General features: G+C 42.7%; 1 protein-coding gene across 1 annotated transcript in view; it reads right to left on the reverse strand.

Moving 5' to 3' along the window:
- Positions 1–916: 916 nt before the first annotated feature.
- sec23a (Sec23 homolog A, coat complex II component) overlaps positions 917–13,430 on the reverse strand; it is a 151,234-nt gene continuing 138,720 nt past the window's right edge. Inside the window, exons 14-20 of the mRNA XM_038780953.1 lie at positions 9,440–9,593; positions 9,247–9,324; positions 8,877–9,038; positions 5,720–5,806; positions 5,241–5,396; positions 3,736–3,801; positions 917–1,529 (exon numbers count right to left, since the gene is read on the reverse strand). Of these exons, the coding sequence (XP_038636881.1) occupies positions 1,440–1,529; positions 3,736–3,801; positions 5,241–5,396; positions 5,720–5,806; positions 8,877–9,038; positions 9,247–9,324; positions 9,440–9,593 (793 nt within the window). The 3' untranslated portion in view covers positions 917–1,439. The remainder of the gene's footprint in view (positions 1,530–3,735; positions 3,802–5,240; positions 5,397–5,719; positions 5,807–8,876; positions 9,039–9,246; positions 9,325–9,439; positions 9,594–13,430) is intronic.

Genomic DNA, 13,430 nt, shown 5'->3' on the forward strand with positions numbered 1-13,430 from the left:
GGAAATGGGTAAAAGGAGAATTATCATGAGTCTCGGAGAGGAAGGGATGGGAGTTAAAAATAACAGACACAGTCCAGGAGCCTTGCCAACCATGGTGGAGGGTATCGTTGGCTGAGGAACATACTGGAAGTATGGAAGGAGGCTTCATCACAACAGATGCCAAAGAGGTAGAGAAAGTGAGAGAAGGCAATAGCAAGTTTAGAGAAAGACGAGTGGGAGCAATTGTGGTCAAGGTATCTCAGGTGGTGGTCAGCAGGCTTAGATATTGGCTAGAGACAAAATAAACCATCTAGCAGTTATATACAAATTAAACCCCTATGTATGAACAAGCTTGGGTTTGGGGAAGCAGCACCACAGTTGTACACAAAACCCCAAACCATCAGCAAACTCCAGACACATACATAATATTCAACAGCTCCATCCGTTACTATATCTACCCATTTCTCTTCATTCCTTCATAAAAAAAATTGAATTGAGACAGCAATGAGATGCTGGAAAGGCAATATGCATTATCACATTTGAGGTTCAGAACAGTGTAAAAATAAATTTGAATCCTAACACAGATTATAGAATGAGTACTTTGCATTCAGTAAAATGACACTGTTTGAAAAATGTTTATCAATTATAAGCTGAGTTTTAAACTAATATTCATACTGTTTTACACCATTGAATGTTTAACATCCAATTAACATTCAACCGATTTTTATGCATTACAATGGAGACAGGTGGAAGTTTCATTCAAATTCTATGAATATATCTGTGCCATGATGAAAGCTGAATAAAATTGAGTATCAAAGTTTACTTAAGGTAAAGTTGGTGAGAATACCTTAAAATATTATGTTTTATCAGAAATATTGTATTTCTAATGCTCTATAACACACCACAGAGCTGTTTAAAACTGCAGCCAAAACAATAATTGTGGAATTTGGGAGAATTGTATTTAATGACAAAAATACACTACAATCTTTGTAAAGTCTAAATACTTCACAGGTCAGGTCTCTCCACAATATTCACAAATTTTATTTGATTGTTGATAAGAGCTCTGCATGAAGTTGCACTGTTATCAGTTAGAAAAAAAGAAATAGGAGCAAATGAGATACATTAAAAGTAACAATACTGATGTGGATATTTGTTTATCAAGGCAGAAACTGGAAACTCTGAATCAGTGATTTTCACTGTAGTGTATATGGAAGCACTAATTGTAGAACATCCCTAGGTACTAGATAGGACAAAAGCAATAATATATTATCCAATGAAGATAAGTGATTCATTAAGTCCTCCTTTGGTGCATTACCAACTCAGTGTAAATCTGTTGTCAAAAAAGCCAAGTTACACAGATGTAGATGCTGATGCTTTATATAATCTGCACGAATAGGTTTCTGAGTCTCTTTGTCCTGCTCGTTACAAGGGCCACATGTTATTTCACCGCCATTCTACATTCAGGTAGCACTAGAGACTGCTAACTTTTTCAGATGATCCATGAACACTTGCAGGCTGACATCATCTGTCAGGATTGGTGCTCCAGCCTCCTATGGAAAAGATTCACATAATGGAAGTTAATTATACAAACATAGTTGACACTTGTGACAATAAATCTGCTAGATTTTTGGGCACATGAAAGAGAGCACTGTTCTTCATGCTTTTAATAGATGTAAATAGCCTGCTATACCTTGATGAACTTTTATGCTCACTATATAATTATAAAGTCATATCTTAAAGAAACAAAACTATTATTCTAAAACAGTCCAGTATTGAGTGATTCAGTGCTCCTTACAAATATGAGGCAAAAGTCTTAGCTAACGATTAACTGATTAACACGAGTTTATTGTATTCCCTGTTACCAATTTATTGTGCTGTTCATGAATAAATATTTGAGATAATATCTTCATCTGATCAGTAAGTGTTTTAACCACCAAGCAGAAGTGAAACTAAATATGAATCCTTTTCTAAAAAAAATATTTCTTTATTCTCCTCCTTTTCGCATTTTCTCCCAAATTTACACCCACCAACAATAATCAGTAACAAATATGTCAATCCCCACATCAATAACAACGATCCCATCCTCCCACCAAACACAAAACATTCGCCCACATGTTCACTTAAACAACTGACAAAAACGAATCAGGAATTCCCTATCGCCCCCATTAACACCCATTGCCCCCTCCCCCCCAACCTATGTTAGATGTTATCCAGTTCTTGAACGTGCATAATGAATAATGCCCATGAATTGTAGAACCCCTCCATGCTTCCCCTCAGTTCAAACTTAACCTTCTCAAGAGTCAAGAATTCCAACAGATCCCCCCACCATGCCAGGGCACAGTGTAGAGAGATTACTCTCCAACCCATCACGATCCACCTTCGGGCGATCAATGAGGCGAAGGTTAAAACATCTGCCAAACCATGGCTGATCCGACACCCCGAATATAGCCTCCCGGGAGCCCGGGTCCAGTTTCCCGTGCACCACTTTAGAAATTACCCTAAAAACCTCTTTCCAGTAATCCTCTAGCTTTGGATAGGACCAAAACACATGAACGTGATTAGCGGTGCACCCCCCCCCCCCCCCCCCCCCCCCCCCCGCAACGTCCACACACATCTTCAACTCCTTCAAAGTATCGGCTCATCCTCGCCCTCGTGAGGTGTGCTCTGCATCAGCTCCAACCTCGCGCACGAGGTGGAGGCATTCACTCTCTGGCACACCTCACAGCAGAACCCATCCTCCATATCCTCGCCCAACTCTGCCTCCCACTTTGCATTGATCCCTTCCAGTGGTGCCTTCTCCTCTTCCAAAATAGCTCCGTAGACCGCTGACACTAACTCCTTCTCCAGTCCCCCTGTTGTCAGCACCTCCTCCAGCAATGTGGAGGCTGGCTCCTCCGGGCAGTTCTGTATTTCCTTTCTGGCAAAATCTCGAACCTGCATGTATGTAAACATTCCCCCCTGCTCCAGCCCATACTCCGCTTCCAGCTCCTTCAATCCTGAAAACCGACCCCCAAGAAACAAATCTTTTAGTGTCTCAATCCCCTTCTCCTCCCATATCCGAAACTTTCCATCCCACCTTCCTGGCTCAAATCTGTGGTTCCCCCAAATCGGCATTTCCCTTGACCCTGCCCCCAAGCCGAAGTGTTGGCGAAACTGCCTCCAAATTCTCAACGAAGCTATTATTACTGGACTCCCTGAGCACTTCTCCGGGGCTATCAGGAGCAGCGCTGTTGCTAGTGCTTTCAATCCTGACCCCCTGCACAAACTCTCCTCCATTCTGACCCACTGGGAATCAATTGCTTTTACCCAGCTCTGCGCCTTCTCCACATTCGCTGCTCAATAGTAATACATCAGGTTCGGAAGACCCAAACCCCCTGCCTGCCTTCCCCTCTGTGGTAGCACTTTTCTAACTCTGGCCACCTTCCCTCCCCATATGAACGACGTAATCCTTCCCTCAGTCTCTCTGAAAAAAGCCTTTGGCAGGAAAATTGGCAGGCATTGAAAAATAAACAGAAATCGTGGCAACACGTTCATTTTAACCGCCTGTTACCGACCCGCCAGTGACAGAGACTAAATATGAATCCTAATTAAATTTCTAACTTATTATTTAAAATACATAACTATGTCCCCAGATCAGAGTATGTCATACACAATGGGATTAAATCATTAGATCCTAAGTGATATTTTTTTAGTAAATTAAAGTAAAATCTATCAGTTCATGTTACAAATTAGTGTTTTAAAAATAAGTTGGTTTACCTGTCCCCATGCATACATGTTGTTGTGGGTCTGTGAAGGATTTACTTTGGACAACAAGAAACGAGCCTGTTTATAAAACATATATATATATATATTAATGAAAGAAAAAGGATTTGCACTTATATAGCACATTTCATAACCTCAGTAGGAAAGTACAATCAAGGAGTGTATTCACTGCTGTAATGCAGGACAAATAGAGTAATTGCTGGTACAGATGTCATTTGGCCCATTGAATCCATGTCAGTTCTCCACTGACTAATACAGTCAGTCCATTACCCCACTCTGTCCCCATAGTCCTGCAGGTTTACTTCAAGTATCCATCCAATTTCCTTCAGAAATTATTGATCGTTTCTGCTTCCATCACCCTCATGAGCAGTGAGCCCCAAGTTACCATCACCCACTCCGTAAAAAGGTCCCTCCTCACATTGCCCAGCATTTTCCACCCAAAACCCCAAGTGTACATTCCCTAGTCCTTGCACTATGAGCTAATGGAAACAGTTCTCCTTGGCCATCTTATCCAAACATGCCTCAATTCTATGAAATCTCTTTCAATGTCAATTGTACCAAAAAAAAACAGCTTTTCCCATTGAACCTTGTAGCTAAAATCCCACACATTCTTTTGTGCATGGTGCAGGCAAAGAATAAACACATATTTTGTTCCTTTAATGACCAAATAAAAACTGTCTCAATAAAGCTCCTGTAAGGAGGCCCGCTCTCATATTCTGTTCATGTTACAATTTAAAATCAGTTGTTCTAATAATCTTGGTTCCTTCACACCTAACTAGTAACTTATAAATCACTTTTACATTTGTTCAATATAACTCTGGGATATCCGAAAATAATAAATATCACGATGTCATTAAGGTTAAGCAGTTTCTCAAATTTTATCTGGAGCAATAGATAAACCCTAGCAAACAAAATTGTGAGATTAAGCTTTGGAACCAAAAGGTACCAGTGAAATTAACAAACTTTAATGGTATCTGCAATGTGCCACGATGGAATCAATAGAATCCTACAGTGCAGAAGGAGGCCACTCAGCCCATCGAGCCTGCGCCGACTCTCTGAAAGAGCACCCTAAAGAGCTCCCTATCTATGTCCATCCCCCCCCCCCCCCCTCCCCCCCCCCCCACCCTATCCCTGTAACCCAACCTCACCTGCACATCTTTGGGCATGAGGGACAATTTTAGCATGGCCAATCCACCTAACCTACACATCTTTGGAATGGGAAGAGCTGCTTTTAAGAAAGTATGGACAAGTAGAACATTCCAAAGGACAAAGCATCCATCACCTTCTGCATTTGTACAAGGGAGCTGGCACTAACACTAAATGTAGAATGTCCAGCATAGTTACTAATTTGCAACCTAAGAATTCCAGAAACAAAACAATAATTCTTGAGCATACTTCTTCCACCCCTCCAAATGCTTGCAATATAAAAGAAATACACAAAAACAGGAATTGCTAAACATTAATATCAAATTGTAAAATAACACAAATGGAGAAGGTACCTGGCTTCCTCCATGCTCTGTGTCAACATAACGTGGCATTGGGAATCTGCTATGCAGAATCTCTTGGGCATCGTCTACAGGTGCTTGTAGTAAATGTCGGAAATTTTCATACTCAGGCATGTCATGATAGCCAGCCTTGCGCCACTGAGCAATGGTCTAGGAAGAATGGTTAACTGCTTTGTTACTACGTACCATTTTAATTTATTGCCATAAAAAGGTAAAAATTATTTAGTAGCTACATGAAATGAACAGGTATTATCCTCCAATTACCTGTAAAATTAAGGTAACTTTAGTAGTTCATGGTGTGTAATAAATTGTGATACTTCAGTAATTTTTGCCAAAAATCAAATTAATTATACTTTTCAGGTTTTCTTTGAAGATATTATGGATTCTTCGTTGGTTAAGTTGAAATGAGATAATTCAAATAATGCTGACGATAATGTGAGTTTCTCAGTATGTTTAAAGTGATATGCTCTTACCTCTCCATGGTAGATAAGTATCTGGAAGAAAGTGTCCATCAGAAGAATTCGATCAGGGAGGATACTGCTGCTGTCCAGAAGAACAGGCTACACAAAAGCAGAGAAAAATAATTCATCACAACTTGCTCACGATTACAGAAAATCTCACGTTCCAAAAGGAATTAAGCTACCCTCAAATGTAAGCAAAATATGCTTTCTCATAACTGTTGGTGGGGATTATGCTCAGAATTGAATAAACTCATGGTTCCCAGTACTCAAAAGTCTCAAATTTAAAAGTTTTAACCATGTGTTTGGCTCCAACTTGTGCTGTACGTCTCTTGGCCCCCATAGCTGTCTCCACTCTACGACCTACAAATCCCGGATTCTCCATCTCTGGCCTCTTGCACACCCACACCACAAATAGACAATGGATTAAGTGCCTGTGTTCCACACTCTGCCATTGCCTCTCTAAAAAATTGTCATCTCATCTCCCCATGCTCCTGTAAGAGCCTCCTTAAAATCTATTGGATCAAACTTTGAGGTAACCCTTCTAATCTTCCTCCTTTGACTTGGTGTCAATTTTTTGGCCATGTTACATACCTTGGGGCTTTATGCCAACTTCTGCAGAATTGTGGGCAGTTTTGTATTATGGACTCTCGGGGTACCATTATACCACGGCTCTGAATTTTATCAATACTCTGTAGTGGGTAGATTAGGATGGGTGTTGCGTTCACAATGGGATTTGATATAGCATGAGCATGCCAACTCAAAGAAATTGCCCTATTCCTCCAGCCAAAACAAATGCTCATTCTATTTTGGGCAGGACAATTTCCATCCTATAAGCAAACCACAAATTCATAAAAGTAAAAATCCAAGGCAGCATTGAATGCCAAAGACATAAGGAAAAAAATGTGAGAATGTGGTTTTATGTCTTATTACAATCTCATGTGCCTGTCCATATGTAGGTAACACTCTTCTGTACTCACTCTGTGCAAGGCACAAGTTAGCCAGGAAAAGGAGCAGAGGCTTGGAACAAATTGGGTTACATTCCAGTTTCATCACATTCCCACCTAAAATGCAGCACTATCTCCTATAATTTAACATCAATGTGAAACAGTTTCTACTTTGCATCAATGCTTCCTTGTTTGACTCAATATAATTTCATGACAAAGCAAGGTTCACACGTGAGCCACATACATATAACCCTTTGACGATAACAAAGAACAGTACAGCACAGGAACAGGCCCCTCGGCCCTCCAAGCCTGTACCGGTCATGATACCAGCCTTGGTCAAAACCCTCAGCACTTCCTAGTGCCGCATCCCTCTGTACCCATCCATGTATTTGTCGAAAGATCCAACTGAAACCTGTTTAGACAGACAACAGTTATACAGTAGAGCAGGGCTTTTCAAAGTGGGCGTTGTGGAGCAATCGGTCGTAGCAGTCCCAACTGCAGGAGAAGTACCCAATAAGTGCTACTGGCATTTAAGTTGAAAACGGCAGCCGCTACCGAGCTTTTAACTAAGAACGAAATGAGACTGTGCAGCCGTCCGACTATAAACAGCAGTAGTGAGGTCATGAGCCCTGCATGTACATTTGACGTCAAGCGCCCTGTATGTACGTGTTTTTGCTGTGAAATCACGCAGGTGAGCTTCTTCCATTTTTTCGCTGTTAGCAAGCAAGGCAAGTGGACTTTGAAAGTGGATCATTTTGTTACAAGGAAGAGATGGCCAGAGCACAAACAGGTAGAGTACCTACTGGCCAGGATCACATATCTGAATTTGCTGGAGAGTCCATGGCAGGACAGAGCAGTGAGAGTGTTAGCTTTATACAAAGATCCAGAGCCTCAGGTGAACAGCTTTATACAAAGATCCAGAGCCTCAGGTGAACAGCCTACAAAGAAACATCAATCGAAGTTTCAAAGAGAATATTGGCGATTTCTTGGGGTATGGTTTTGTCAATTGTGCCACTGCAAATAAGGATGCAAAGCCCATGGGCGGGATTCTCCGAGCTAGGGACGGCGCGAAGATGGCCGTGATGCGCATGCGTGGACCAGCGCCAGCCGTGACGTGCATGCGCAGACACGTGTAGGGCCGGCTTTCAGTGCCGGAGCAGCGCACAGCACTCCACCGCCGTTCTAGCCCCCGGGGAAGGGGAGAACGACTGGGCCTATTGATGCTGGCGTTGCTCGCGCCGGTTTTGACGCTAGCGTCAACACTTGGCTGGGATTTCGGAGAATCCCGGCCCACGTGTGTCATATGCAGGGAAATATTGACGAGAGAAGTTTCAGATTTTGAACAAGAAGTGGTAGGTGAAAAAGTCTTTTTGAGGTTGAGACCCGAGTCAGGTATTAACTTATACCTGACACCAAATGAAAAGACTAAGCTGCTGTACCTGACCTGCGACAGCATATTTTAAAAAAGCCAAAAGTCCATGTGACTGTCAGCATTCTGGAGTACCATCTCCCAGGAACATCCAATGCTGAGTAAAACAAGAACTTTGGTTGCAATTGCCCTTCATGACGATCTACATGTGCGAGGTTGGATTTTCCATTCTCACAAAGGTGAAGACAGCACAAAGGAACTGGCTGAACTCTGAACCTGATATGTGCATTGCCCTTTCCTTCTGTGAACCCGATTGGAGTGAGATTGTGAGGACCGAGTAGGCTCCCCTTTCGTTATGCGAACGTGGTACGCGAACATGGCAAGTGTCGTGAAAGTTGGTCAGCGGGGGTCATGAAGGTTGGTCGGTTATCAAAAGTGGAACTCAGCAAAAAAGTTTGAAAAAGACTGCAATAATGCAACCCTGTATAGCACAAATTATGGTGAACTGTCCAAACACACTTCACATAGGATCCACACAATTTTTACAGAGGAAAGATTATTCATCATCAGTTTGGGTTGGATAATAATCAGTACCTCACACTGAATTGTGCATTCAGCTCCTCGAGCTTGTTCTTCCACTCAATTAGATCATGGTTGCTCTGCACCATAACTCCAACTACCTACCTCAATTCCATAACCCTCCCATGCCTCACAAAAATAAGTATGCCATCAAATTCTTGCTTGACTATAATTTTAGTGCAGATGAGCAATCTTTAGTGTTGCTGAATTTTCTCATACTTAAACTGACAATATGAAGCCCAAGAGCTGCTCAAACTTTTGGAAACAGTTTTCTCACCTCTGGAGGGCCATTGAAAGAATAGGCATAAAGGATGGGTTGAATCATGATGAGAGATTGTGTAAGATCCTGGCGCATGAAATGGTGACGGTAGTAAGAACTCTCATCCGGGCTGTTATTAAAAACTTGCAAGAACGGAGATCTTCTGAGATGAAACATAAACTAAAGCGGAAAAAAAAATAATTGGCATATTTATATAGTAAACCTAGGCTCCTGCTAACGTGGAAGTTTTGTTAATGATTGCAATGAAAGAATTTAAGCTCCCAGTGCACTGAGTACACATTGAAATGAATTTAACAGTTCAAAAGCTATTAATAAACTAAAATATATGAGAAAATGCATAGATGAAAATAGACTTCTCACTTCATACCTGAGGGTACAAAGAAAATGTTTCAGAAAATTTGAAAGAGGCTGGATCGTCTTTATGATAATCTCCAAATTTCTGACACTGTAAAAAGATGATAGAATTTATTACATATTATTTTTCAGAAGTATAATAACTTAGATCAAAGTAGGCATTTCTTCCCATTTCGCTCCCTCGCCGCCACAAAAATGTACAGTACCAGTCGTATAAGCTGTCTGTCCAGCCATCGGAGAACGTCAGGCCCCTCCTCAGTCTCTGCTCTGTAGACCGCCAGTCTTGCCATGAGAACAGCTGCTGCTTCCTGGTCAAAGGATGCAGCAATATTCTGGATCTGTGTTTGTGCATCTGCCCAGCTTTATAAAAGGGGAAAATAGAAGCAGAATTTTATAAACTAGAATCCAAAACAATATGAAAGGAAAAGAATTCACACAAATGTAAATTAGTAATGAAACGTATTGTCAGGATTTGGCTTCATGCTTTGGATTTCAGTTGAAATATTTATTAAATATATTGTATACAAAGAAAAGAAAACAATCTGTAAACAGGCTGGAAATAAATCTTCATGTTTATCTAAATGAATATGTTTACGTGGTCAAGACAACGGAGTCAAACTTCAGAACAAAAAAAAAAATTAATAGTTCCCACCAGAAACAATATTTTACAGGAACATTCTCCTCTACCAACTGAAAGAGCGGAGTACAAGAAAAACAGCATGGGAAGTTTAGAAAATAATTTGCCACACAAATGCTGGACCACTGTTCTGCAGAACACAAAGATTTAGTAAAATTCCATTCAGTGATCTGGTTAAGTTGCATGACCAAGTTAGAACAGTAGATATTAGCAATTTCATTAGGGATTGGAATGGGAACGGTGGCCTTATGTGACCGAACATTCGGTGCAAAACAGCTACTGATCCTCCGTTTGGCTGGGGACTAGCAGGAAAGCAACATAGAGAACCTGGTTCTAGCATCCGATATGGCCTGGAGAATTGCTGGGTCGTGGCTGCGCATGCACATGGCGGTGGCCTGCAGCGGCCGCGTCGTGCAACATGGTGCCGGATGCGCATGGACCCGGCCTCCAAAATAGTGCCCCCTCTTTGGCCGGCTTGTCAGCCCCAGGCCACCCCCCAACAGTGCCCCCAGCTCCTGCCAAAGTCCCACCTGCCTGCGGATTGGCTCTCCCCCGACTGTGGCTGCGCGTCCATGAGACCTATGCCGTCGGGAACTCGGATCGGTCGGGGGGGCACCCTCAGGCAACGTCCTGAGGCCATCGATATGGCGTGCGGCGTACTCCTAGAGTGTGCCACTTTGGAGGGGTTGGAGTATCAAAAAAATGGCGCCGCCCCCGATTTAGTCAGAAACGAGGATTCTCCAGCCGATCGCCGAACGCAATTGCCCATCATGTTAACAGGATGCGAATGGGTCAATTTGACATATTTGCATCCTCCTGCTGGTATGGGGCATGAGCCTCGTGCCGGCGCCAGTGGGGGAATGGGTTCAGCACTCGTTTGTTTGTACAAAAAACTGTCAGAGACAGGTTTTCCCACAATCTTTTTCTGCAAAACACTTGCCATTATCACCTGTCTTCTGTTTTCGACAGTAGTTGCTTAAAACGATCGATTATCCCTCACCTTTGAGGACATCCATACAAAAAAATGCAACGGTCACATAATTACTGCAGATTTGACACAGACATAGAACATACAGTGCAGAAGGAGGCCATTCGGCCCATCGAGTCTGCACCGACCCACTTAAACCCTCACTTCCACCCTATCCCCATAACCCAATAACCCCTCCTAACCACTAAGGGGAATTTAGCATGGCCAATCCACCTAACCTGCACTTCTTTGGACTGTGGGAGGAAACTGGAGCACCCGGAGGAAACACACGCAGACACGGGGAGAACGTGCAGACTCCGCACAAACAGTGACCCAGCGAGGAATCAAACCTGGGACCCTGGCGCTGTGAAGCCACAGTGCTATCCACTTATGCTACTGTGCTGCCCAATAGTTCTAGTTAATGACAGAAAATGCACGATATACAATATTATAAATTGTTTGAACTCGGCTTCCTACTTCAGGTATAATCAATAATAATCTTTATTAGTGTAACAAGTTGGCTTACATTAACACTGCAATGAAGTTACTGTGAAAACCCCCTAGCCGCCACACTACGGCGCTTGTTCAGGTATATTGAGGGAGAATTCAGAATGTCCAATTCACCTAACAAGCACTTCTTTTGGGACGTGTGGGAGGAAACCGGAGCACCCAGAGGAAACCCACGCAAGACATGGGGAGAACGTGCAGACTCCGCACAGACAAGTGATCCAAGCCTGAAATCAAACCAGAGTCCCTGGCACTGTGATGCAAGAGTGCTGACCACTGTGCTACCATGCTGCTATAACTGGTCACGATAGAAAATTTAAAAAAAGTTAATATAACTTGTATACCTTCCAGAAATAAATTGCAAATATCCAGCATTGTATTGATTCAATTGCATTATTAGTTAACACGTTTGACTTACATTCCTATGTGACACATTCATCAGTTACACATGTAATTTTCTGATCAGAATTCTAACCCATTGTTACAAAAGGCAAAGTGCAGGGCTAAATATGGGGTTAAGACTGAACAAAGATAATAACTTAGCTACATGGACATCAATTAATTCTGTATAACAAACAGAAGTTTAATAATAAAAAATAATGGGGAACTAATTAGTGACCCTTTGCGAGGGTCTCTTGTCCACTGGTGTTGCATAGACAAGGGGCAGGATTCTCCGAGCCTCCCCGCCGAAATCGCGCTCGGCGTGGGGGCAGAGAATGGGACGTCAGACCCGCAATCAGGTCTGGCAACCTTCCCGCGATTCTCTGGGGACCCGTGGCCAGAAATGCAGGGCCCCGTTTCGCCAGCTGGAGCTGCGTGGACGGCTCCGGGGCCCTGCTGGCCCCCTTCAAAATGGAGAATCACTCTGGACTTTCTCCACAAAAGTCCAGAGTGATTCATGCCGGTTTTCTCGCGGGCGTGGGGACACAGCCGCATTATCAGAGCCCTGGGTCATTCGGTTTAAAATTAGCATAGGAATTGGGAAAGGTAGAGATTGACTATTATTCCCAAAAATATGTTTTTCCCAGTAAAAGGGAGAGCATTGAAATTATTAATACTTCCATCAGGTGAATAAAACGTACAACTTTATGGATTTTGGATGTATGTAAGATAGCCAAAAAAGTAGTTTTGCGAGAAAGTGAATCTCCTTTTCCTAGTCAATGGGATTAAAATCATTCAAGAACTGAATGAAAGTGGACCATTAATTTACTGAAACAATCATATAGTTATGCCAAGGACATTAATTGATAAAGTTGTAGTTTCAACATGTATGCAGATTTTGCTCTAATTATTCAATACACTCGCACCTTTTCACTGGATAACAGGAAGCTGTTAAAATCACCAAAGAGCATCTCTTTTATGGCAATTTCATTCAAAATCAATTGTACTTCTGCTGATACTGCTAAGCAACTGCAAACAGGCTGTATTAAATTCTAAGCTAGTTTCTTCTTAAATATATTTTTTTATTGAGGTATTTCTTTGGCATTTCAACAGCAAAAAAATCAACAATATACATAACAAGGAAAATATAAACATAGTGCAAATTCCACCCCCCGCCCCCCCACAGGTCTTGCCATTAATTACCCCCCTAACCTACGCTAACCTAACCTCCCCCCCCTTTCTGCTGACGATTAATTCTCCGCGAGGAAGTCGACGAATGGTTGCCACCTCCGGGCGAACCCCAACAGAGACCCTCTCATGGCGAACTTAATTTTCTCCAGGCAGAGGAAGCCAGCCATATCTGAAAGCTAGGTCTCCGATTTCGAGTCCCTCCATGCCAGCAATACACGCCTCCGGGCTACCAGGGAAGCAAAGGCCAGAACATCTGCCTCTCTCTCCTCCTGGATTCCCGGATTCATTGCCAACCTCATATTTAATACCGTTGGCATGGCGTCAGCAAACGCCTGCCAAAAACCCCTCAGTTTAGGGCATGCCCAGAACATATGGACATGGTTCACTGGGTCCCCAGCACACTTCACACACCTGTCCTCCACCCCAAAGAATCTGCTCATCCGTGCCACTATCACGTGAGCCCGGTGAACAATCTTAAATTGGATCAGGCTGAGCCTGGCACATGTTGCGGTAG

Source organism: Scyliorhinus canicula, chromosome 2 (genome assembly GCF_902713615.1).
Source record: "Scyliorhinus canicula chromosome 2, sScyCan1.1, whole genome shotgun sequence".
Classification (NCBI taxonomy): Eukaryota; Metazoa; Chordata; class Chondrichthyes; order Carcharhiniformes; family Scyliorhinidae; genus Scyliorhinus; species Scyliorhinus canicula.